Source organism: Mustela nigripes, chromosome X (assembly GCF_022355385.1).
Source record: "Mustela nigripes isolate SB6536 chromosome X, MUSNIG.SB6536, whole genome shotgun sequence".
Classification (NCBI taxonomy): Eukaryota; Metazoa; Chordata; class Mammalia; order Carnivora; family Mustelidae; genus Mustela; species Mustela nigripes.
In genome coordinates, this window is record NC_081575.1 from 29,245,437 (window position 1) to 29,271,501 (window position 26,065).

A 26,065-nucleotide genomic window follows, 5' to 3' on the forward strand; every position below is an offset into this window, starting at 1 on the left:
GGCTCCCGGCTCAGCGGGAGCCTGCTTCTCCCTCTCCCTCTGCCTGCCATTCTGCCTACTTGTGGACTCACTTGAGCTCTCTCTCTTAAAAAAATAAAATCTTAAAAAAAAAAAACCAAAACAAACAAACAAAAAAACCCATTTTTCTGTCCCCTGAGGTTCCTGTCCCAGTCAGGGAACTAATGTTTATTTTTGGTCAGGGGGAAAGGTTGTGACGGGAAGGTTTAGCTTACAAGGCTGTTTAGATCTCACTGTCTTCCATTTTTTTATTCGATGATACCTGCAGAAAGTTAAGGGCAACGATTTATTAAACCGGACATTGGACTAATTGCGACACTGTTTCCTTATATTTTCAGTAAATGAACATTTATTTTTATTTTTTTTTAAAAATTTTATTTATTTATTTGACAGACAGAGATCACAAGTAGGCAGAGAGGCAGGCAGAGAGAGAGAGAGGAGGAAGCAGGCTCCCTGCTGAGCGGAGAGCCCAACGCGGGGCTCGATCCCAGGACCCTGGGATCATGACCTAAGCCGAAGGCAGAGGCTTTAACCCACTGAGCCACCCAGGCGCCCCATTCTTTTTTTTTTTTTTTTTTTAAGATTTTATTATTTATTTGAGTGAGTGAGAGAGAGAGAGCATGAAAGGAGAGAGGTCCGCAGGAGAAGCAGACTCCCTGTCCAGCAGGGAGCCCGATATGGAACTCCATCCTAGGACTCCAGGATCATGACCTGAGCCAAAGGCAGTAGCCACCAACTGAGCCACCCAGGAACACAATGAACATTTATTCTTACAGAATCTTAGCTGGGACCACCTTAGAGATCATCTCTGGCCCATTAACATTGACCTTGGGAGTTCTGAGAAAAAAAAAACAATGCCCAGGCCCCACTCCCTACCAACTGAATCCGAATAGAGTCAAAGGCTGAGACCAAGGGGCAACTTAAGGTTCCACCAGTTATTCCAATGCAGCCAGGATTAAGAAATTGCTCTGGTCTCACTTTTATTTTATGGGTAAAAATACAGAAGTTAAAGAGATGAAGTGACTTGTGCTCACGTTGGCAGCACATACACTAAAAGAGATGAAGTGATTTGCCCAAGGTCATGCTGCCAGGAAATGGTATCTCACCCCGACTCTTCTGATTGCCCATCCAATGTTCTTTCCACTATGCTTTTTTGTGTCTTCTTCTAGAACTTGGGGTTTCGCTGAACATTGTAGTTAGATGATTTACAGCTGAGGGAGAAGGGACAGAGTCCATCAGTAAGAATGGGTGGGGAAACTTGTAAGGACTCCACTCAATCAAGGATTCTCCAGGACATGGCTCCTTTCAAGTCTTATTGATGGTAGGACCGTCAAATGACCTTCCTTTGCTCAAAGCATTGCCTAATACTGTAGCCTACATTAGTTCCTCATAGAGCAAGCCGCTGCTCATGACTCAGTTGCACCCTTGAAGAAGACATTCGTGAATAAGTATTTGCACTTTCAGGAATTAACCATATTAAAGCAAGTGGCAGGACATATTAATAACTCTTAATTTTTGAGCAGGGGTGTGTGTTAGGGTGAGGACTTACAGGTCCCACTTGAGACCGGGTAAAAGGTATAGCCCTTCTTCCCCTGAAATATACACATACATAAATGTTGCAAGTAATGTCTGGAGATTCACAGATCCATTGACACCAGATTAAGATCTCTTGGATCGGATGCTTTTGGGGCTCAATTTTTTAGTGTTTCTCAAAGTGTAGTCCAGGAACCATAGAAATGAGAACCACCTGGTGTGTTTGTTCAAAAAGCAGATTCCAGGGGCACCTGGGTGGCTCAGTGGGTTAAGCCGCTACCTTCGGCTCAGGTCATGATCTCAGGGTCCTGGGATCGAGTCCCGCATCGGGCTCTCTGCTCAGCAGGGGCCTGCTTCCCCCCCCCCCCCCTGCCTGCCTCTCCATCTACTTGTGATTTCTCTCTGTCAAATAAATAAATAAAATCTTAAAAAAAAAAAAAAGCAGATTCCAAGAGCAGCCAGAGACCTACTGTTTCAGAATCTCTGTGAATGAGGTATAGGAGTCTATATGATATTAAAACTCCCTAGATGGCTCTTTTGGACACTCACATTTGAAAATTAGTGATTTATCTCAACTTGAGATTTTTTTAGTAGTTTTTGAATGCTTTCCTTTATTGACTATTTTAGTTTTCATCTGCTCACTTGTCAAGTGTACCAAATAGTATGTTTAGTACAAACTCATTAAAGAATATATTCCCATGTGGAAATGTGGAAAAACAACTGGAAGGATAGATAGATAACCATCTCTCTGGGTAGTGGAAATATGGATGATCTTTTTTTTCCCCCCTTTATCCTCCTATCTTACTTCTCTCTTTCCTATTTTCTTTCTTGTATTTAAAGAAGATTCTTCTTCTTTCTGAGTTCAATTCCTCCATCTGCGAAAACAGGGCATTGTAACTAGGCAATCTTCAAGGCTGCGTCTTGGTCAGGAAGTCCGCCACCACGCCTACCCCCAGCTCCCTTATCCATCTAATCACATGAACTGCAGGGATAACAACAGTGTTCCTGAAATAATTGTGTATTACTTTTATATATATTACGTTGTGATGCTTAGCAACCTTTTTAATTCAACAAAATCATTCTCTTCCTCCAGGGGTTGGAACTGAAATGAACTCCACTACCTACACCACGAAAAGTTCATCCTCTTTCTTAAGCCTTAGAAAAAGCCCGACCGCATGTATCTCTTAGGCGCAGAAGAATGGTTGTGAACCAAAAAGCCAGGGCGTGGTCGCCCCGCCCACCTGCCCCTACATCACCACCCCTCTTGCCGCTTTCCAGCGCGGAGATTGGCTAAACGCAAGGAAAAGCCCCGCCCCTAGTCTTATGACCCGCGCTCAAGCGCCGAGTCCTGGCGTTGGCAGTGCTGTGGTCGGTGGTCTGCGGTTCTCTCGGCTGGATTCCGGCAAGCCTTTTCCCTGGTGTCGCTGCTGCTGTTGCCGTCGCCGCCGCCACCTCTACTCCGACCAGCCGCCGCCTGCTTTGCGGAATCATGGTGTGCTTCCGCCTCTCCCCGGTTCCGGGCACTGGGCTCGTTCTGCTCTGCCTCGTCCTGGGTGAGTTGTCGGGCCCTTCTGCTGTGTCCCTCAGCCGGGGCCCGGGGAGCCCAGTTCAAAGGCCACAACCTGAAAGACTGGTCCGGGGCAGGGCGGGGGTGAGAGGCTGAGCAGCTGACACTGGGCGGTGGCGCTTGGCCCGAGGAAGCGAGCTGTGACCTAGAGAAGGCCTGACCGACCGAGGGATGGCAGGGAAGAAGGGCCCGTGAGAGAGAGAAGGGGCAAGGAAGGGGGGGGGGGTGGGCGCTGAGGGAGTAGGTGGGGAAGAGCGAGGCGTGGAGCCGACCTGGGTTCGGAAGAGTAACTTGGGGAAGATACTGAGGAGTGGAGAGCGGACGTATATGCAATTGATTCTGGGGTGGCCGAGACCATTAGGAGAGTCCTGGTTAAGATCTTAGAACCAGAGAAGAGTTTTGAAGATGGTGGACAACTGTGGGATGAGAGCGAAAATTGGGGAGGGACGAGACTGTCGCCTACACGAAGAAGCTTGGGGGAAGGGAAAGGGTATGGGTAGATATGACAGTAGAGTCGGGGGGACAGCGACAGGGCTAGGGGGGCGGTTTGTGGGTGGGAATTTGAGGCCGTGGAGAAAGGGTGAATAAAGAGACGAGGAAGGAGATGCTGGATTTTAGTTTGTTAGTTGGAGTTTTGAGGGGTAGGGATCTAAGGTGGCCCGGGGCAATTTCGAGGGGGAAAAACTCGGACTGAACCTCTGGAGACTAAAAGGAAGAGGGGGAACTTTGATGGGGAGCGAAGATCTGACTTGGAGGTGTTGAGGATGTCGGTTTCATGTCAGTTTTGCTATTTCCTCCCAGCCAGATCCTGATTAAAAACAACAACTTAAAGCCTTAAAAAAAAAAAAAAGTTTGCAGGTATTTTGGTTGGGAGGATCTCCCAGATGTGAGGTTTGCGGGTGGTGTATCTGAGTGCCTTCTGCCTTCAGAAGCCCTTTTTCTTCTCAGTGGAACAACTGGCCTTTATTTCATTTTTTGGAGGAGGAAGATAGGTAACTTGCCAAAGACTGGGTTGTTATCCAGTCATAAGAATGGCTGGATGAATGTTCGCTGATTTGTATTTTACCCGCCCTTGCCCAAAGATCACTGGGTCCCCAGGGCTTTAATGCCTGAAAGGTGAACTTTGACCAGAATGTCTCTTCCTGACCTGGTTCATCCTGTGCTTGTTGCTCTCCACTGACATGCTGTTTGTGACCAAATAAACCCAAAGGACAGACCCAGATGGGAGTGGCGAGGAAATAGAGCTATTTGGGGTCTGAGAAGGCATGAGAGGTGTGCATTCTGCAGTTCGTATATCGGTAGAATAAAATCAGCACCCTGAAATAGTGGATTCTCAAACAGGGGACATTTGGCAATATCTGGAGACATCTTTGGTTGTCCCATCAGGGGATTACGTATGGCATCTGATGGGTAGAGGGTAGGCATGCTACTAAGCATCCTACAGTGCTCAGCATAGGGCTCCCTCCACCCCCAAAAAGAATTACCCACTTCAGAACGTCAGTAGTGCTAAAGTTGAGCAGTCTTGCTCCAAAGTGACTGTGCGGGAAGGGTTCTTGGTGATCTCACCTAGTGATTCTCAGAGAACTTTGGGAGACGGTGCTTGTCAGATGAAAACTTACTTCTGAAAGAACACCAAGAAGTTATTTGTCGTTTTCACTCACAGTCTCACCCGTGTACAGTGGAGTTTTCCAGAGGCTTCATGATGTGGAATGACATCAGCACTGATGGCTCTGATGTTGTGTTTCATTCACTTACCATTTTTAATTTCAAACTTTGTAAATACCAGTAGACAGAATGCACATGAACCAAAGCTCTTTGAAGTCCTCAGTGGGTAAGTGAGGAAGGGATCCTGATACCACATGTCTCAGAGTCTCGGATCCAGTGCCGCTGCAGAAGACCACCTCCATAGCTCTTCTGAAAGGGGGCCAGGGAGACTTTGCTCAAACATAACTCGAAGCTCTGACACTGCCATGAAGCACTTAGTGAGGGGCCAGTGACCCTAAGAGAGGATTGTTTACAACGAAAAGCACCTTATCAGTGGCTAGAACACATCTGACCCAGGCATCTGTTAATCAGTACTTCCCTGCCAGTTGAATCTGCACAAACACAACATGGTTATTGTTTAGAGAAAGTGAAAAAAAAATAATAGTTGTCCTACTTGTTGGCTTTCGTGTCATTAGGTTTTTTTGTGTGTGTCTTTCTTTCTTTTTTTAATGAAAGCTTTTTTGTTTTGTTTTTACAAAAGCAATGCTTGCTCATGGCAGAAAATAAACAGGCAAAAAGAAGCACATGAAAGAATCCGTCAGCTATCTGCTAGTTTGCCGTTTATTGATCTGGGACTAACTAGATTCATCTTCTTGGAAGATTTCCAAAATCGATTTCCTCCACTTCCAGGTTTAGAACAGGGTTTGGTGGAGTAAAAAGTTCATAATGTACCTAGATTAGATTTTTCAGATGATAGCAGGATAAAATTGAAATTATCTCTTCCAGGGCACCTGGGTGGCTCAGTGGGTTAAACCTCTACCTTGGGCTCAGGTCATGATCCCAGGGTCCTGGGATCGAGTCCCACCCACATCAGGCTCCCTGTCAGGCTCTCTGCTGGGCAGGGAGCCTGCTTCCCTCTCTCTCTCTGCCTGCCTCTCTGCCTACTTGTGATCTCTCTCTGTCAAATAAATAAAATCTTTAAAAAAAAGAAATAATCTCTTCCATACAGCTGCTTTTTCTGGCATCTGCTGGTTCAGTGGAGCTCAGACTCCTTCCATGTGGCTCTCTCCCTTAAGACTTGAGCCCAACTTGAGTTGCTTGGTGGGTTTTGCATCCATCACAGTGGATACCCAGAGTAGGTTTTTAAGAACTCAGTAAATATTTATAAAGTACCTGTTGCGAATCTTGCTCTTCTGGGCTACCATTGAAGGGGGATCTGTCCTGAATTTGCTCAATCTCTACCAGTTTCACTTTGTAACTATCCCAGCTCCACGGAAACTTTTTAAAAAAATAGCTGCTTTAGAGCCAGTACAGAAAAGAGTTCTTAGGAGTTCTTAGGGGTTATGTGTTACCGGTCCTTTCCACAGAGATTAAGTTATGCTCTTTATTTGAACGACTTACAACTGACGAGAGAACATTTTGTAGAAAAGCTCTAGGAGTTTCCTGAAGAAAATCTCTAGGATGCATCATAAAGAGAGGAGTGGCTAAAAATCATTTCCTAGCATCGTTGTCTAAGTATTTTTTCTTTGTGGCACCAGAGATTCAGAATTCTTCAGTAGTTACTGTTTTTTTACAACTAGTTTGACTTCTGGTTTTTACGAGGTTGATGTTTTCTGGGTGGGAGAAACCTCATAGAAATCTCCAGAGTGTGGACCTCACTGGTAGGAGGAGGCCCTCCCTCCCAGAAACAGTGATCTATCGAAGGCCACGTGAGCAGAGACCTGAGTGTTGCAGGGAGGCCGGCCAGGTGACCATCTGGAGGAATAGGAAAGAATAAATCTGGCCATTCCCAAGCTCTTAAGGTTATTAGGCTGGTCTGTTTTCCACTCTTTTAAAAATCCCAGTGCCAGTCAAGTCTCCCCCAAGGCATTAGTCTCTAAGAGCCAAGACTAGCTTAGGCACGGTGACTTCCCATTGCCTACTTAGCAGAGTGCCTGGTACATGGTTTTAACCCTCAGTAGATTTTTTTTAAAGGATTTTATTTATTTATTTGAAAGAGAGGCAGTGAGAGAGAGCATGAGTGAGGAGAAGGTCAGAGGGAGAAGCAGACTCCCCGTGGAGCTGGGAGCCCAATGCGGGGCTCGATCCTGGGACTCCGGGATCATGACCTGAGCCAAAAGCAATCGTCCAACCAACTGAGCCACCTAGGCGTCCCAACCCTTAGAAGATTTTTATGGAGGCTCTTCAGTGGTGGGCACTGGGAATAGGACTCTCAGACCAGCTTGTTTCTTCTGTGAACCTTAAATTATGTTTTGCAAGAAGTGTTTTTTATGTCTTTGGGTTGAGAACTTCAAGATCTGTGCTGAGCAGTGCAGATAATTATAAACCGTTTCACTGATGTGTGATCCCATAGGGAATGCTAGTATCTTACTCATACCCCTTCAGCTGTACCTCCATAAGAAGCACAGTTAACAGGGAGAAGTATGAAGTCCTTGGTAGGAGGGGGAATAAGGTTTTCACAAAGAACCAGTCTCTCCTGTTTTGGAGGTGATATGAGAGAAGAAGGTAAGCGGGCGATCGCTCTCTAACCTTAACCACATTTCGTTAAAATGGTAACTTTGATTTCAAGGTTCTGCTAAAAATTGTTTTTAGCTATAATAGAGATACTCGGAAGGACAGGCTTATTATTTGTCCATTAGTCATTGGTTATCGGTTATCACATCTGATAGGATTATATTCAAATATGTTCACATGTTTCCCAGGAGTGAGGCTTTCTTCTCCTATGTCCTTGAGTGGAATTTGCGATTGACAATTATTTCATAGCACTGTGGCTGACTCAAGTGATCCTTGGTGCAGGAAGTCTGCTCTTCTCCTGCAGTGACAAAAGCATTCCGATTATAATTTCATATTAAAGTGATCAGAGATCTCATGCGATCCGAAAGTGTGCTTTAGGAGTACTTGGTGGTGTCTTGCTGTGCATTGCAGAAGAATTCTGGAGGTCTGCCAAGCACCACTCACTCAGCAATAAGCATTTTCCATGAGTTGAATAGTGTTGAATGTTCCTTCCTTATCCACTGTCTGATCTTAAAAATAAATTATTTTGGAGCTTAAAATCATTTCATTACTTTTCTTTTTAAAAGAGATTTACCAGAAGTCGGGAATATCAGCAACGGAATGGGTAGTTGTACCTATATTAGGAAGCATCAGTGAGGACTTGTAAATGAGGAACAGTTAATCAGATTTATTAAACCCGGGAACAGCAAAGAAGGAATAAATAAGTAGTGTGTGCCTATGTCTTTTTTTTTTAAGACCCTTTGCCCAGCATCATTCTGAGCTGATGAGTTTGAGTTCAGAAGTTCATAAGTTAATATGATGAAAGTATGTTTAGAACTAAAATTTGGGAAGGATTCCTTTATATTCCTTTATATTTACTAGAAGGGAAGCTTGTAAGCGGGAGTATCCAACGTGCTTGGCTTAGCTCTGAAGGGCTTGCATGCTTTCGAAGAACCTGTTCAAGAAATGCTCCGATTCTTAGGGAGGATAACTTGCCTAGAGTCTCACAGCTAGTAAATTGGACTGTGACTGGATTTGAATTCTGGCTTTTCAGTGCCAGGGATGGGGCGCTTGATCGCCTCATTATATTGGCTCTTAGATCATTGTCTTTTTATTGGTTTTGTTTTACCACTGCTATTATGTTCCCACCCCACCCCCTCCCTTTGTTTGCAAATGTCTATTTTTCAACTACACTTCGGGTCAGATTTGTAAAAACCTAGCCACTTTTTGCAGCATCTCATGCTTGGCGAGAAAAGTTAATGAGTTCTAAAAGGACCTATAAATGAACTCTCTGGAAATAAGATTGAGAGGATATTTAAATTTGACAAAGTTGATTGTGAGGCATGCCTTTTTCTTTGTGGAGAATGAACTCCCAGCTCTGTAATTACACACTCAAGGATATAGTCAGTGGTGTGGGGTTTCTTATAAAAAACATTATTTAACTAAATTTAATTAATTTGTTTTTTAAAAAAATTTGAGTATAGTTGACACAGCTGTGGGTTTGTTTTTTTTTTTTTTTTTTTTTTGTGTCATAAAGACTTAAACAGAAGTGGTTTAGCTGTGCTAAAATCAAAGACAGCAACAAGGATAGAAATGGTTTGCCTGGAGACATTTTTAGCAAAGTGCAAATGTTTCAACTATGAATTTGCCTTATAGGAAATGGATGTTTCCAAGCTTGAAATTCATGTCACAACTTATTGAGGTGAAAACTTGGCTTGGGGGTTGAGGGAGTATCTAGAAGCCAGGTAGATTAGGTTCATGATTTGGAAGAGCTGAAACACGGGCCTTTTTGTAATTAAACTATATTTCAGGTCCTTATTGCAGAGTATTTTTATCTTGATATGATCAACCAGGATTTACTGAGAAACTATTACGTATTCCACACTATTAGGAATGATAGAAAATGGAGGGAGAGTGATAGACATGGTCTCCCCGACCTTGGCCTCCTTATGGATGACCTTCATCTAAGGGGCACGCTCCAAGGAGCAGGGGCATAGATTAGATCTTCTGCTGGGAAGGGAGAATATTGGAATTCAAATGAGTGGTGGAGACATTATCAAAAGGGAATCTTAAATCCATATATATCATCCATTCACAGACTGAGGTCCTTTTTTTTTATTAACAAATTACCTGCTGTATACTATAATTTACCATGACACATCAGTTTGTTGTGAAGTTATAGTTGAAAACTGCTGTTTTAAGGCAGTGCCTGTGACAATATAGGGGTCAGGATTTACAGGCATAAAATAACTGAACTATTCAGGATAGTATAAAATATACAGAAAGGTCGGGGTATACACCATGTACGATTCTTGAGGCTTTTACAGTTAAGGAGATGGTGGAGAAAAATGGCTGCTGAAAAATGGGTAGCTTAATCTGTCCAGGTTCTTTTTTGTTGTTGTTGTTGTTAGGATTTTTTTTAATTTGACAGACAGAGGAAGAGCAGAAATAGGCAGAGCGGCAGGCAGAGGGAGAGGGAGAAGCCGGCTGAGCAGGGTGCCTGACGCGGGGGCTCCATCCCAGGAAACTGATCATGGCCTGAGCCCAAGGCAGACACCCAGCCGACTGAGCCACCCAGGCGCCCCAGTCCAGGTTCTTCATTGTAAGCACCAGGAATAAAATCTGATCGATTCTAAGCAGAAAAGGAGTTTATTAAAAAGATACCAGGGCATATGTGTAGGCTTGAGTCCCACCATTTCATCCCTAGATATACACCCAGCAGGTACACGTGCATGTGTGTTCGCCAACGTGTCCCCGTGTGGTAAGGCCAAACTGGAAACCAAACCATGTGCCATCTGCGATCTGTCATCCCTCAGCAGGGGAGTGTTTGCCCAGGAACAGAAAGCTACACATACAGAGTGAGCAGGGACAGACTGCAGTTACACGCAGCCTGGGTGAACGGCACAGACATTAGGCGCGGTCGAAGAATCCAGACTCAGAAGAACACAGTGAATGATTCCACTGATAGCAAGTTGAAAAACAGGCAGAATGAATCTAATACAGTTATAAGTCAGGGTAGTGGATGCCCTTGGGAGGGGGAAAAAGGTACCTGGAAGGGAGCACAGCAGGGGCTTTCGGGGCTCTTGGAATGTTCTGTTTCTTGACACAAGTGGATTCAGTTAGCGAAAATTCTTGCAGCTGTCTGCTTCGTGTTAGTGCGCTTTTTGCTTTCGTGTGTTGCAGTGTGCACTCTTCTATGTGTATGTTGCACATTGGTACAGTTTCACTTGATGAAAAGACGTGTATCAGGTAAGTCGGAATCGCCAGAGCTCCTGCCTGTGTATCTTGAAGCCTGGTTGAGGTTCCCAAATCGCACCACCGAGCGGCGCCAAGCCTGAAACCGGCTGTCCCGCCTAGATCCTGCCTGTGGTGGCAGCTTCCGCCCGAGGGAGACAGTTCCATTCGTGGCTCTGATTCCACCGCCCTCCTATCTGAAATCTGGGGTGGATGCCTCTGTCAGGCAGAGCCGAGCCCAAGTGCCCATCCTTGCCGCCAGGGAGGCCAGGACGGGCCGGCGAGTATCTGGCATTTTCAGCTCTTAGAGTGGGTGGTGATACTGACCAGAAATGATTAGGAAGAGGCAGTGTCGAGCGAGGGGGGTTTTGTATTTGGGGGTAGCCAGACGGAGAGGGATATCCTTCCTGAACTGAACACTGAGGTCAGTAGAAAAATTGTAAATTTCAAATGGTAGGGACAGTCGAAGCCTAGGGGTAGAAATTGAGTAAAGCATGGTTGTTTGGGTCCTGCGGGACAAGTTTAACCGGATTAAAGGGTGTGTTCTGGGAAAGTGGTTTGAGAGAAGTTGAAGGAATAGGGTGGGATGAGATTAAGGATTACTTTGAAAGTCAGGTGGAGGGATTTAAATTTAATATGGGAGCTTGGGAGCTAGTAAAAGTTTCTGAACAAGTGTCCAGAAAGGAAGAGGTATTTAAGGACCATTAATCAGGAAGCATTTCTAGGGACAGCTGGGAGGCATCTGTAGTAATGTAGGGGTGGGGCAGTGCATTGGGAGTAGAAAGAAAAGGCCAAGCAAGGTTGGATTTAAGAGAGGATTTGAAGGGGGGAAAAACCTGGTTAGGACTTCAGGAAGGGAATGAAATAGAAGCTATTCCCAAACTTCTGTGCCTGAATGACTCTACTGGGTCCCATCTCTCCTTGAGAACTAGAGAGGCTGAGAAGGGGACCAGCTTAGAAGAAGCAGAAGAGTGACTTTCAGTTTTGGAATCGTTGAGTGTGAGGTGATAGATACTGAGTGAAAGTGGTTTCCAGTGCGGTTGGGAGAGGCAGAGGGGAGAGAGTGGTGAAGCTCTGTGAAAGGAGTAGCTCTCACTGGGAGAAAGGCAGCGAAGGCACCAGAACAGAAAGTGCTGGAGTCCTCAGGGCCTTTCTCAGTTCTCATTTTCAGGTCAGCAGCTAGACTCTCTTGACTTTACTGTAGTGGTACATTGGAACCACAGCTGACTTGTGCCTTCTGCTTCATGAAGTTTGAGGTCCACATGGGCACCGTGGGGTTCTTAACCATCTTCTGCCATTTTCTTTCCGTCACTTTAATATCTTCGGAAAGTAAATGATTAGTTTGAAATGTAAATGATTAGTATGGAAAGTGAATGTGAGGCTTTTCTTGGTTATTTCCAGCTGATTTGAATCCTTTGACTACAGGAGTTTATGTTAAAGCTGGGGCACTTGAAATGAGGTGCAGAGAGCAGCCTATAAAAAGCAGGCCTCCATTTGATAGGCAGCATTAGAAGCCAGAGTCCTCAGCCCCACTCCTGGGTAGCCTGGGGTCAGGGCTGACAGCTCCTCCATACCATACCTTACTTAGAAAAGAATGGCATGAAACCTACTTAGGCCTCTCTCGGAGGTCTTTTCTAGCCTTAACCAATACATTTAGGCACTCAGCAACCACAAGCTTTAGCATAATATTCGGGCTGGCAAGGCAGCCTAGTCTCTGGTGCATCCCCACGGTCGGCCTTTGTGTACAACTTGAAAGGCGTTGCTGAGGCGCGCCTTCTTGGTATTCCTCTTAGGACTTTCTGCTCTGTAGTCCGCAACATGTCCCTGCTTGTAGATGACGCCGCATTGCTCAGGTATCATTAAAGGATACGCAAGTGTCTTAACAGGAAACAGCTCACCCCTTGGGTAATGTGGGAGACAGTGCAGAAAACCCTTACGTGGTTGTCAGTCACTTAGGCCGCTGGCGTGTTTGCTGGCACATAGCATTTTGAGTCCTTGGGCGCTTTAGCTTAACAGGTAATGTCCCTGCGTGTATCCTGGTGTAGATCAGAGCCACGTGAGCTCAAAAGTCCCAAGGCTTTTGACCCTGTAGGGTTTCTCTGCCAAAAGAGGTTGCAGGTTCCAAACATGGGAAATGTCTTTGAGTCTGTATCAAAAGATTCGTCAGCCTTCCTAATCGATTGGATTTTAAAATAAAACAAAGTGATGAGTGTTACATTTATAAAAAATTAACCTTTTGCGTTTAGACCTAACAACCTTTGAAACTCTGTTCTTTTGGTCACATGGTACACCTGCTTACAAGGCTCTCGCACACCTTCCTATCAGAGTAAAATAGTTTGCCAAGATATCTGGTGTCATAGGTCACATAGCTTTCGGCAGGATTGAAAGCAACAAGACCATAGAACATCCGGTCTATCATTATTTTGACAGAGAAAGTTCCATTGGCTGGTTTGAGGGAGACAGGGTTGTTTTGTTTTTGTTTGTTTGTTTTTATTTTTTATTTTTTTAGAAGATTTTATTTATTTATTTGTCAGAGAGAGAGTATACACAAGCAGGCAGAGTGGCAGACAGAGACGGCAAGAGAAGCAAGCTCCCTGCCGATCAAGGAGCCCACCTGGGGACTCGATCCCAGGACCCTGAGCTGAAGGCAGCGGCTTAACCAGCTGAGCCACCCAGGCGTCCCTGTTTGTTTTTATTTAAAATCAGTCAGTTAACATAGTGTCTTACTAGTTTTAGGGGTAGAGTTTAGGGGGTCGTCAGTTGCATGTCACACCCCGTGCTCATTCCATCAGGGGCCCCCTTTCATGCCCATCACCCCAATACCCCATCCCTCCACTCATCTCCCCTCCAGCAACCCCGTTTGTTTGCTACAGTTAAGAGTCTCTTACGGTTAAGAGTCTCTTACGGTTTGTCTCCCTCTTTGACTATGTCTTATTTATTTTCCCCTCCCTTCCCCTATGTTTATCTGTTTTGTTTTTTATATTCTATATCTGAGCAGATTATATGGTATTTGACTTTCTCTGACTTACATCACTTAGCATAAGACCCTCTAGTTCTATCCTTGTTGCAAAGGAGAGGGACAGTTTAACACCCCTCCTGAGCCTTTCCCTTTAAGTTCATTTGCCTTAAAAACAAAAGTCCTGACAGCAAAGCTAGCAAGACACAGATGAATGTGTATATATGACTGTTAGGAGGCAAAAGGCAAATGTCACCAGTCTGTGCCATGACCTAAGCATCCTAGGTCAAGTAACCCTTCTGGAACGGGTGATGCTGACTTTATCAATAGGATTCTGCTAAAAATACAAAGAAAAACCATTACCAAGATGCCATATATGTTCAGAGTCTTTTGTTTCATTTTAGAGCTGGTTGAACTTGAGTGGTGGATAGAGCTTTTTCCTTTAGGTATGTTGTGGTCGTACAATTTTACAGTCTGATTCTTTCTAATCTAGGAGCGGTCTCATCTTATGCATTGGAATTTAATGTGACAGACTCAGAAAAAGCCGTTTGCCTTTTTGCAAAATGGCAGATGAATTTCACAATACGCTATGAGACTACAAACAAAACTTACGTAAGTGCTTTTCTTTTTCTTTGGGTTTTACAGTAGGAACTCAGTTCTACCCTTTATCCTTTGTATATATTCACGTAGATAAGATTGCATATGTTAACTGACTTAACATTTAAATTCTGTTGGTTTCTTAAAAAAAAAAAAAGTAGATACTTGAAGGTGTTCTGTTTAGTGTTGGAAGGAATATTTTATTTCCCGGGTTCTTTGGAGTTCTTTTTGCAGCTGATTAAGGGCAAATGGTCCAAAGACTGTGGCGTTGAGGTCTGACTACATCTGTAACACTTAACATGTACACATCAAAGCTTTCCCAGTTTAATAGTTTGCTATTAAAATCTCCTTTGAGGGGTAGCCTCTCAATCCTTTTGCCTTCCTATTTTTTTTCAGTTAAGGTCCTGCCTGCTTATAACCTAATTTTTTTTTTGAATCAAGAGCAGACGTTCAGGCCAATTTTTCCTTTTTCCTTTCTGACATACATGAATTTGTCCAGAGGACTGGGATGTAGGTGAAGAATCTGAGACTGGTTTACACAATGGGGCAGGTGGAGGGCAGCCTGGCTGTGGGGGGCGAGAGGCGGGGGCCGGTGACAGAGACCCAATTGGCGCGTCCTCTACAGATGCCTGGTGCTCGGTACTGCCTGTTTCCTCCTTACCCCCGCACTCCTTTTTCTTTTAGAAAACTGTAACCATTTCCGACTTCAGCACTGCATCATATAATGGAAGCGTTTGTGGGGATGATCAGAACAATCCCAAAATAGTGGTGCAGTTTGGATCTGGTTTTTCCTGGACTGTGAATTTTACCAAGGAAGAGTCTACTTACTCAATTGACAGCATCTCGTTTTCCTACAATACTAGTGATAAGGCGACTTTTCCCGATGCTAAAGATAAAGGTAAGCTTATGAATTAGATTTGTGTTATGCTTTCTTGCTCTTTTTTTTTTTTTAAATCTTTGAGAGAGAAAATGTGCGGGGTGGGGGAGAGGCAGAGGGAAAGAGAGAAACACCCAGTTAGACTCTGATACGGGGCTTGATCTCATGACCCTGAAATCACGATGTGAGCTGAAACCGAGTCAGACAGTTAACGGACTGCACCACCCAGCGCCCCTCTCTTGCTTATAGTAATACAAATGTAGGGCGCTTGGGTGGCTCAGTGGGTTGAGCAGTCTGCCTTTGGCTCAGGTCATGGTCCCAAAGTCCTGGGATCAAGCCCCGCATCGGGCTCCTCGTTCAGCGGGGAGTCTGCTTCTCCCTTTGCCCCTCACCCTGCTCATGCTTGCTCGCTCTCAAATAAATCTTTTAAAAAAGTGTGTGTGTATGTATCTATATACACATTTAGAAAATCGTACAAATGTAAATAATTTTTAAAAATCATCTGCACACATGTGTGTCTTCCTAACTAGAACAGAAAGTTCATGTCTTTGTGTCCCCACCACCCATGTATGGCAGTGTTCGACATGGTGATGGTAATTTGCTGTCCCTCTTTGAGTTTACTTTGTACCACGGAGTACCCTAAGTGTGTGACTAGCTGAGTTTCAGTCCCATGACAGCAAGCCTGGGAAGTAGAAATTATCTCAGCTTTATAGGTAAAGGGAGTCAGTCTTGATGAGATTAAGTGACTTGCCCCGAGGTCACACAGCTTGTAAGTGGTGAGCTGGTGTTCGAACCAAAGTCTGTTAAGCTGCAGCATTTGTGGGCTTTACTCTTTTTACTTATTTCATTCAGTAGTGGGTCATCGACAAATGCTGAATGAGTGAGAAAACCCTTTAGGGATAGATATTTTTTATTTTTTTATTTAAAGATTTTATTTATTTGAGAGAGGCAGCGAGAGAGGGAACACAAGCAGGGGGAGAGTGGGAGAGGGAGAAGCAGGCTTCCAGCTGAGTAGAGAGCCGGATGGCGGATGGCGGGCTGGATCCCAGGACCCTGGGGTAACGACCTGAGCCCAAGGCAGACGCTTAATGACTGCGCCACACAGCCCCCCCCCCCCATAGAGATTTTAAATCTGTACAAGTTCAGTAACCTGAGATCAGCAGAAATGTTTCATCTTCAGATCCTTTTTTTTTCTTTTTTTACCGTTTAGATAGGATTTGGACTGAAAAGTAAATGATTAATTAAAGGCAAAATGAAAGGGAAAATGTTGCTATTTGGAGACAATATCAGATCCAGACCAACTCGGAAAAGCATTAGCAAATAAGGCGTTCTTGTCACTCTTAGAACTGAAATGCATACTGGATTTTTTATTTTGTACTGAGTATTTTGAGGGCATGGATAGTGGAGATTTCAGTTTAGTCGGGGGTTGTAATTCTCCTTTCTTTCCCTTCTGTTGAGATTTGGGTCAACAGGGTGTCTGTAAGTAGCTTTCACAGATAGTATTTCCTTTCAACCCCAGAAACACACGCAGATGGTCTTTAGCTGCAAGCCCTGGGGATAAATGACTCACTGGAGGTATGGATAGCAAAAGATCCTATTTTCAGGACCCAGAGGTGAATGAGCTCATACAAAACTTGGGAGGCAACAGGACAGAGACTTGGAAATCAGTCCTAGTTTTCTCTTTCCTAATCTCCTGCGAAAGGCTAACTAGAGCGAGTCTGTTACTGGTTTACTTGTGTATTTAGCTTTGCGCCCTGCATTGTCCTTTCCAACTAGTCTGTGGTTTGCCCCTCACCTTCAAGGAGCTGTAAAACAAGTTGGGGAGACAAAGCAAAATGGTTTTTCCAAGTTCGATGGCAAAAGTAGAACGCGCCGGATCAGTGTGATTATTTGTTGTTGTTCCAGGGTTTTGTTGGGGGGCGGGGGTGGACTTGAGGGAAGCCTGCTGGCCCTCTCGCCCAGGGTACAGAGTAAACTTGCAGATGCCATATGCTTCCTGAGCCCATCTGTGAGGGCCTGTGGTTCTAGAGTGCGTGGTCTGAATGTGTCCTCACCAGTCATCTGCTCGCCTGCTGGCGAGCCAGAGGAGAGGTCGGCGGGTGTTGGAGGAGGGAGGAGGACGAGCTGAGTCAGGCAGGGAGTTTGAGCAGAGGCTTTCCAGCAGGGGGAGGCATGGTATGAGCAGCAGTCGCTGGAAAGCTTCCTGATGAAAATAGAGGCTGTGTGTGTAGCAGGAGAATCAAGTTGGCTGGGCGCAGCGGGTCTAAATTATAGGAGGCCTTGGAAGCCAAGGAAAGGCATTTAGCTTGATGGCGTAGGCACTGGGGAACCATTTTAGGTTTTTAGGCAGGAGAATGACAGAACAGAAGCAGAGACAGTAGTTTATAAAGAATGTTCTGTAGGATTCATTGGGAAGTGAGGAGACCGCAGGCAGAGATGCCCACGTTAAGGGGCTGCTGCAGTAACCAAGAGGTGATAAGACCAGGGCCGAGATCAAGGGGTGGCGATAAAAGGACAGATGGGACAGATTTGAATGGAAAAACAGTGGACTCTAAAATTAACATTTTACTCTCCTTGTTTTTATTTTAAACGAGGAATGCAGTTTTTTTTTAAATGACCAACATCTATGAAATAACATATTTGAAACTATTTGGAATTTAAAATGGTTTCCTTAAATGGACTGTTGTTTTTGAAATGATTTAGTGTTTTAATTTTAGGCATCTGATAATTGGAGTAATTTTGAAAACTGCTGTTTTCTTTTAAATTTTTTTTCGTGATTAAAGTACAGAAAAGTCCAGAGAGTCATGTAATAGACCTACATGTATCTGTTACCCAGAATTTATAAATGCCATTTCATTCATATTTTGCCTCATCTATTTATTTATTTAAATAAAGCCTTACAGATACACTTGAGGTTTCCTTTGTACTCACTCCCCGGAGTCATTTCCCTGTCTGCCTCCCAAGTGGCAGCCACTCTTAGGAACTTGGGGTGGAGCCTTCCTATTGGTCTGTGTATATTGGACCAATCGGTACATGTTCATAAATAATACATAGTTTAAAAAATTATCGTTTCATAGTATATCTCCAGTATGTCTGTAGATGGTTTCTGAGCTCTGTTTATATAAGACAGTTCAAATACCTATTCACTTACGTTAACAGTGAGAAAAACCAGTTTTGGGGAAAAAATGTTCTAGTTCTTTGACTTAAATTTTTCCCCGCTTTGGCCATTAGGGGGTGCCATGACAGCATGAATTGGCTGTCTTGCTACTTCATGGAGAGGCCCTGAAGACCGCCCCTGTTAAGGACCTCGTATCCCTCCCTCCCTCGATGCTTCTCCGGAAGAAACTAAGCCATTTGGGTGTGGCTAGTTGTGGTCATAGTCTCTTCACCATGGGCCTTACAATAAAAACTCCATACAGACTGACTGTAACTTACTCCTTTCACATTCTGAAGATACCCTGAAATGGAATAGTCTTGAAATGCTAGCCAGGAAGAGGTTGCAGAAGCTCATTTTAGTAACTGTAACTGACTTCGGGATAGTAGCACAAAAGTCAGGACTTCCTCCGAAGTCCTTGCCGAATCCATCTTCCTTCCTTCCTTTGGTCGCGCGGCCCTGTTGATCGTACGTTAGCTGTGTGTTCAGTTTGGCCTCTTTGCTGTCCGTCTTCTGCCTCTCACCATCTTAATTTAGGCAGCCCCTCACCTTTTACCTCAGCCAGAGCAGCAGCCTTCTAACTACTTTCCTTCTTTAATGACTTCCCTCAGAAGTTATTGCCCCTGCCTAGCCCCTGCAATTTTGTCATCTCCCTTAGAATAAATTATATGTGTGTTATTTATTTCCAGCTTTAAAAACTCAAGCTCACCCTCCACTGCTGACAGAATAAAGCCTAACCTGTCCTCAGCTCCTCCAGTTTCCTTCCAACGCGTGGCCACCTTTGGCTCATCTTTCCCTCTTAACCCCCATCACGCCTTTCTTCCTTACTCGCTCTGTTTTAGCCCCAGCGAATTTGTCATTTCTTTCTTTTTTTTTTTTTTAAAGATTTTATTTATTTACTCGACAGAGAGAGAGAGATCACAGGTAGGCAGAGAAGCAGGCAGAGGGTGGGGGGAAGCAGGCTCCCCGCTGAGCAGAGAGCCCAATGTGGGGCTCTATCCCAGGACCCTGAGATCATGACCCGAGCCGAAGGCAGCAGCTTAACTCACTGAGACAGCCAGGTGCCCTGAATTTGTCATTTCTTGAACATGCCGTGTCCTCTGTCCCATGTGGATGCAGTGAGGCAGGAAGGCAGAAGGAGGAGAGAGTCTGCAGATAAATTTACGTCCTCACTTTTCTCCTGCCTTCTTGGAAACCGTTAGTGTTAATTTTGTTTTACAGGAATTTTGACCGTCCGTGACGCTGTGGGATTCAGAATTCCTTTGAACGACATGTTCAGATGCAATAGTTTATCAACTCTAGAGAACAGCGGTGTCGTCCAGTACTATTGGGATGTTCACGTACAGGCTTTTGTCCAGAATGGCACAGTGAGCACAAAAGGTGAGTTCTTCAAACAGATACACTTGGATCCTGATTTAAGCTTCAAGTATACCAGCTGGCTTGCATTGAAGTCTTGTTATTTGGAAGCATTTCTACACTAAGACTTGCGTAGCTTTCACCGGACCGTGAGGTTTTTGCAGATAACCATAATTCTTGTTCCTGTGGGACTTCGCAGTTTCAAGTTGATGATGCATACATTATGGGGATGGTTTTTTGCAGATGCTTGACCTGTAGCGTTTTCAGCGGATCAAACCCAGTCTTTGTTTGAACAGATCCTCAGATAGCTTGCTTTGATCATCAGCTTTTTAGCTTTTGATGATCCAAGACCACAGCTTAGGAATGAGATTTTTGTGTTTGAATCTTGAGTTTACTTATAAACTGCTTTTATAACTTACGTATAGCTAAATGGAAATGTCATAATTTCTCATTCACCAGCTCTGAAAATCGACCAGCCCTTCTTAAGAGGTTGAAATGCCTCTGGTTTGCTGAAGGGGTGATACAAATAGAGGGTTCATTTGTATTTGAACCCTGTAGTGATTTCTAAATGTTCCTCTGGTGAACACTCCTTCCTTCTAGTGGTTGTGTGTGGGAAAGAAGAGAGTAGGAGGGAGATGTTTCCAGATTTAAATCTCTCATTTTCACATCAGAAGCAGGTGACACTCTTTGGGAATAAAGGGACATCAGGGCGCAAAAAGATGAGTGTGTGGTAGCTGAAGTACGAAGTAGAGAAAGCATTTTTTTTTTTTAATTAGACAGAGATCGCAAGTAGGCAGAGAGAGGGGGGGAATGCAGGCTCCCTGCTGAACAGAGAGTCGGATGCCGGGCTTGATCCCAGGACCCTGAGATCATGACCTCAGCCGAGAGGCTTAACCCACCCAGCTCCCCAGGCACCCCTGGAGAAAGCATTTGTATGTGTCGGGTGTGTCATAATTCTGAAAGACCCGCCAGTATCTGAAGCAGCAGTTTGGGAACCTCTGCCTGAGTCCCCTAATAAAACTCTTTGAACTTGTATTGTGAGAAATATTTTGCTCTTTCCTGGCCTTACGAATTAAGAAGAAGGCCACTTCAGTTTATTTTGTCCTGTTTGTTTTCTTTAGAGTATCTGTGTGAAAAAGATAAAACTTCCACCACTGTGGTGCCCATCACCTCCACCGCTGCGCCATCCCCCACCACAGCACCTACTCCAAAGGAGAAACCAGAGGTGGGATCCTACTCGGTTAATAACAGCAATGGTACTTGTCTTCTGGCTACCATGGGGCTGCAGCTGAACTTCACTCACAACAAGGTATAGATCCCTGTGTTTATTGATACGTTCTTCTCATATCTCCCTTCAGATGCGGTGTATCTTATCTCTGGCCTAAGAGTAGTTTTGTTGCTAGACTGGTTCTGTTTTAAAGATTTTTAAAAATTTTATTTATTTGAGAGGGGGGGAGAGAGAGAGACCATGAGCTGGGAGTGGGGCAGAGGGAGAAACAGACTTCCCGCTGAGCAGAGAGTCTGATGTGGAACTCGACCCCAGGACCCCAGGACCATGACCTGAGCCAAAGGCAGCCACCTAACGATGGAGCCACCTAGGCGCCCCCAATTCTGTTTTTTGTTTTTGTTTTAAAGATTTTATTTATTTATTTGACAGATCACAAGTAGGCAGAGAGGCAGGCAGAGAGAGAGAGAGGAGGAAGCAGGCTTCCTGCTGAGCAGAGAGCCCGATGCGGGGCTGGATCCCAGGACCCTGGGATCATGACCTGAGCTGAAGGCAGAGGCTTTAACCCACTGAGCCACCCAGGCACCCCTGCCCCAATTCTGTTTTAAATGGAGATTTGATGTTGACCTGTTGAGGACTGATAAATTCGGAGTTACTGTAACCACGAAGAGTTAATGTCCCAGGCAAGGGGTTTTCTTGGCCTGTGGGAAACCTAGCCATTTCAGGGACTCTTCGGGGTTTAGATTCTGTTTACCATCAGTAGATCGGAGTACAGACAGTTGATTTTTATTTCAGTCCGTTTAAAATATAACTCCTTCACATTTGTATCTGGAACGCAGTGTAGGTTGACTTAGGGGAAAGTGCAGCTGTTTCTCCATGACTCAGACAGTGGCCGCGTACCCCAGGCTTGCGTCTGCCACGGCGCTTGCGGTTGCAGTGTTCCCCTGCGCCTCCAGGGGGCGTGCCGACGGACGCATCCCATTTCCAGAGTCTTGCGCCTTCAATAAGCGAGCGGCGCAGATGACTCTTATGCTCCATAAAAATGTGTCTTTTCATTTGGCTCATTACTGAGGAAGCTTCCTTCTTGTTTTTCTTTTCTTTATTTTTTTTTTAAGTTGTCTGAGTCATAGCTTGAGGGCCTGGGCCAACTTCGTTTGAAAGTAAGACACCATAAACTTAAGTATCCAGACAAAAGCATTTTTTGCCCCCCCCCCCCAAGTTGGTTTTTTAGGGGGGGAGGTTTTGCTATGGACTCGCCCCGGTCAGCTGTACCTTTCTCCCTCGTCTTCCCCTCCAGGTGGTTTCAATTATTAACATCAACCCCAACACCACGGACTTCACCGGGAGCTGCCAGCCTCGGAGTGCCCTGCTCAGCCTGAACAGCAGCAATGTCAAGTATCTTGACTTCGTGTTTGCTGTGGTGAGTAACAGATTTCCCTGAGATCTGGGCTGTTTTCTTAGAAACACATCTGAAAGTCTGAACAGCTGTGTGTGTGTAGCAGGGGATTTAGCTCTGTTTTCCATTTCAGCACTGCTTCATGATAAAGTGTGGGCCATCGGTCCCTCTTAACCCCTCAGTCACCTTGGGGGTCTGCAGGCTGGATTCTTAGCTTCATGTTCACCAGAAGTGACTGTTCTGCCCTCACATAGACTTGAGGGTAGGAGCAAGAATTAACCCACATCAAAAAAAAAAAAATCTTTATCTGCTGTAGAAATACTTAATAATAAAGTATATATATTTATGGGCGCCTGGGTGGCTCTGGGTTAAGCTACTGCCTTTGGGCTCAGGTCATGATCTCAGGGTCCTGGGATCCAGTCCCGCATCGGGCTCTCTGCTCAGCGGGGGGCCTGCTTCCCTCTTTCTCTCTCTGCCTGCCTTTCCCTCTACTTGTGATCTCTTTCTGTCAAATAAATAAAATCTTTAAAAAAAGAAAAAAAAGTGTATATATTTATATATTACATGTTATAAAAGGTAAAAAGTAATTTCCCTCACATGTTTCTCTGTTATTGGTTAGAAAACTCATGTTTGTTTACTCGAATATTTTAGGTTTTTTGGAGGCAATACTGTTTGTCATAGTATCAGGAATAATAATAGTTAACGTTTATTGAGTACTTGCCACCCACAAGGCTCTGTAAGTACTTACCATGCATAAATTCATTAAATCAACGTAGTATATAATGGTAGCATTCAGGTTTTTGTTGTTCATGCTTGCATGAAGGGCTGAACCCTAAAGAGAAGGTTCTAGGTTAAGCCTATGTGCTCTACTTCTTGCTAGCATAAATTCATCATTGAGGACTTTTATTTCTCCCTTCTCAGAAGCAGCTATTACCCTCATAATTTTTGAGTGTGTGTGTGTGTGTGTGTGTGTGTGTGTGTGTACACACGTGTTTTAGCAAATGGGAAAGGGGACAGCCATCAGGGAAAACGTTAAGCTGCCAGCAATTCTCAAACTGAGAGTTATTGTATAGGTAGAGTAAAAAACAGTTCTGCTTTTAAATCAGGTTATATTATCTAGGATGGAGAAACACTCTCAACATCTGATACATAAAAAAATTAGGTGTGTGGAGTTTGTTTCAAGTCCGAACTTAGTATCTTTAGTCTGAAGCCCTTTTCTCTGTGGAATATATGTGGAGTAATTGAGGACTGTATCAGGCAATTACAGTTTAGAAAGGTTTATAAGGATCTTCCCTTTACCAGCATTGAAAGCTTTCCTCTGTTACGTACACATATGACCAGAGGATTAATATTAAAAATGTCTGGTCAGGCTCGTCTTTTTTGATGAGGTAAGAGCAGGCCTCCCTGGACATGTTCTCTTTTAAAGTTACCTCATAGAGATTATACTATAAGAATGAAGAAAGTAGTGTTTTAGGTTCCTTCCCTTTGGAGTGATTGAGTTTGATTTTTCTAGCTGTGGTTGGGTCCTAAAAGGAACATGGTTTCTTCTGACTGTTGTGGGGAAATATTTAATAATTACAGTATCTAATTTTCCCAACAGACTATTTTATTTTATTTTTTAAAAAGTTTTTTTTTATTTTTTTATTTTTAAAGATTATTTATTTATTTATTTGACAGACAGAGATCACAAGTAGGCAGAGAGGCAGGTGGAGAGAGAGAGGAGGAAGCAGGCTCCCTGCCGAGCAGAGAGCCCGATGCGGGACTCGATCCCAGGACCCTGCGATCATGACCTGAGCCAAAGACAGAGGCTTAACCCACTGAGCCACCCAGATGCCCCCAACAGATTATTTTGATTGCAGTTCAAAACAGTGACATTTTGGGGCACCTGGGAGGCTCAGTGGGTTAAGCGTCTGCCTTTTCTGCCTTTGGTCAGCCAGGTGATCTCAGGGTCCTGGGCTCGAGCCCCATATCAGGCTCCCCGCTCCTGCTCTCTCTTGCTGTCTCTGTCTATATCTCTCAAATAAATAAATCTTTTTAAAAAACAAAATAAACCAAAAGGGTGGCATTTTAACCATGCTGTAGGCACTTCAAAAAATGAAGAAACACCTGTAATGTCACCAGACCTCACTGGGGTGCATCTTCAACCCTGTCATGATAGACGCTTCTAAGGAAAATTTCTTGAGTTTGAGTGTGTTGAGTGCTGGATCCCATGGTGGGATTCAAAGAAGAAGCCCTGTATTAATAAAGATCTCACAGTTCAGTGGTAAAGATAGGAATGTACAAATAATGACCATTTTTGTGGAAGATCTGGAATGCTATGCTGAGACTTTCGAACTGGATTCTGTGGGCAATTAGAGATCCGTGGAAGGTGCATTCCAGTTGGGATGAATGATAGACCAGAAGAAAAGACAAAGTCTGTGGGAGCGTAGAGGAGGCAGGGGTTAATTCTGGGTGGAGGAGAGTTAGGAAGGTTTAATGGAAGAGATGACATTTGAGCTGGACATTCAAGGATAGGTTTGTACACACGGGGATAAGGGGAGGAAGCAGAAAAGTACAGATCATTTCTGGAAAAAGGAATGCAATCAAGACCACCTTGGCGAATGAGGCACGTGGCATAATCTGGGAAAGACAGGTATGGGAAAGTAGTTGGGACAAATTGCAAGGAGCCTTGAATGCCAAGCCGAGACGTAGCCTCAGGCGAGGAAAGGTGTAATGAGGTGGTCAAGTCCTCCTTTGTGCCTCCTCCTGACATTTCTCTGCATCTGTCCCTTCCATTTTTGTTCCCCACTGCCTCTGCTCTGAGTCCAGTCTGTCCTCTTCCTCTCCCCGCTCAGTGTTCTTCTGCATTCATTTAATCTTCCCTCGTCCTCAGAAAGCTTCAGCGGTTCTGTTTTACCGACAAGATAACCTCTAAGCTCCATGGCAGGTTACTTCAAATCTCTCTCCCCAAGCGGCTCCCCGCCCCGCCCCCCACCCTGCTCCCGCCACGCAGCAGATCTTGCATGTCTGACTCTCTGTGTCCTCCTCTCCCTTCACTTAGGAAGCCCATGCTTTCCTCACTGTGTTCTGTGAGGTAGGAGAGCCCAGTAGCAGCCAGCACTTCAGCTCTGTAGCCAGGCTTCCGGGGTTCAAATCCCACCTCGCTGACCACTGACGGTATAGTTTTGGGGAAAATCACTTAACATGTTACAATTATTCAGTGATACCTTGCAAGTAAAATTTTTTAAAAGATTTTATTTGTTTATGGGGCGCCTGGATGGCTCAGTGGGTTAAGCCTCTGCCTTCGGCTCAGGCCATGGTCTCAGGGTCCTGGGATCGAGCCCCGCATCAGGCTCTCTGCTCAGTGGGGAGCCTGCTTCCCCCCCATCTGCCTGTCTGCCTGCCTACTGGTGATCTCTCTCTCTCTGTCAAATAAGTAAATAAAATCTTCAAAAAATGTTTTAAGATTTTATTTATTTATTTGACAGGCAGGCAGAGGGAGAGGGAGAAGCAGGCTCCCCAGTTAGTGGAGAGCCTGATGCGAGGCTCAGTTCCAGGACCCTGGGATCATGACCCGAGCTGAAGACAAAGGCTTAACTGACTAAGCTGCCCAGGTGCCTTATAAGTAAAGTTTTAGGAACATCGCTTGGCACTAAATTTTCAAATGATGGCGTACTTGTGATAGTGCTTATTTTCTGGATACCTTTTACTCATGCTCTTGCCTTCCAGAATACCCTTTCCTGCTAATTTCCTGACTCGGCAGAGTTCAAGTGGCATATCCCTAAGCTTACATTGCTTTGCTTCTCCCCTACATGGAAGTCCTCTGTCTCCTTTTAATTTTTATAATTGATTGCTGTCTTTTTTGCAATATGGTTATTTCTTTATGTATTTATCTTATCTTCCCTGGCAGATTGCAAACACGGGTGGGGGCAGGATCCACGCCTGGTTCATTTGGCTAGCTCCCTGGAGCACTTAG

The 26,065-nt window shown here is 44.6% G+C and overlaps 1 protein-coding gene across 3 annotated transcripts in view; it reads left to right on the forward strand.

Annotated features, from left to right (window-relative positions):
* The first annotated feature begins 2,862 nt into the window (after positions 1-2,862).
* Positions 2,863-26,065, forward strand: part of LAMP2 (lysosomal associated membrane protein 2) — a 39,294-nt gene continuing 16,091 nt past the window's right edge. The window contains exons 1-6 of one of the 3 annotated variants that reach the window (XM_059385978.1): positions 2,863-3,104; positions 13,999-14,117; positions 14,787-15,000; positions 19,355-19,513; positions 20,611-20,798; positions 22,012-22,134. In XM_059385978.1, coding sequence (XP_059241961.1) covers positions 3,041-3,104; positions 13,999-14,117; positions 14,787-15,000; positions 19,355-19,513; positions 20,611-20,798; positions 22,012-22,134 — 867 coding nt within the window. In that variant the 5' untranslated portion in view covers positions 2,863-3,040. The remainder of the gene's footprint in view (positions 3,105-13,998; positions 14,118-14,786; positions 15,001-19,354; positions 19,514-20,610; positions 20,799-22,011; positions 22,135-26,065) is intronic. The other 2 variants (XM_059385980.1, XM_059385979.1) reach the window with 2 other exon arrangements.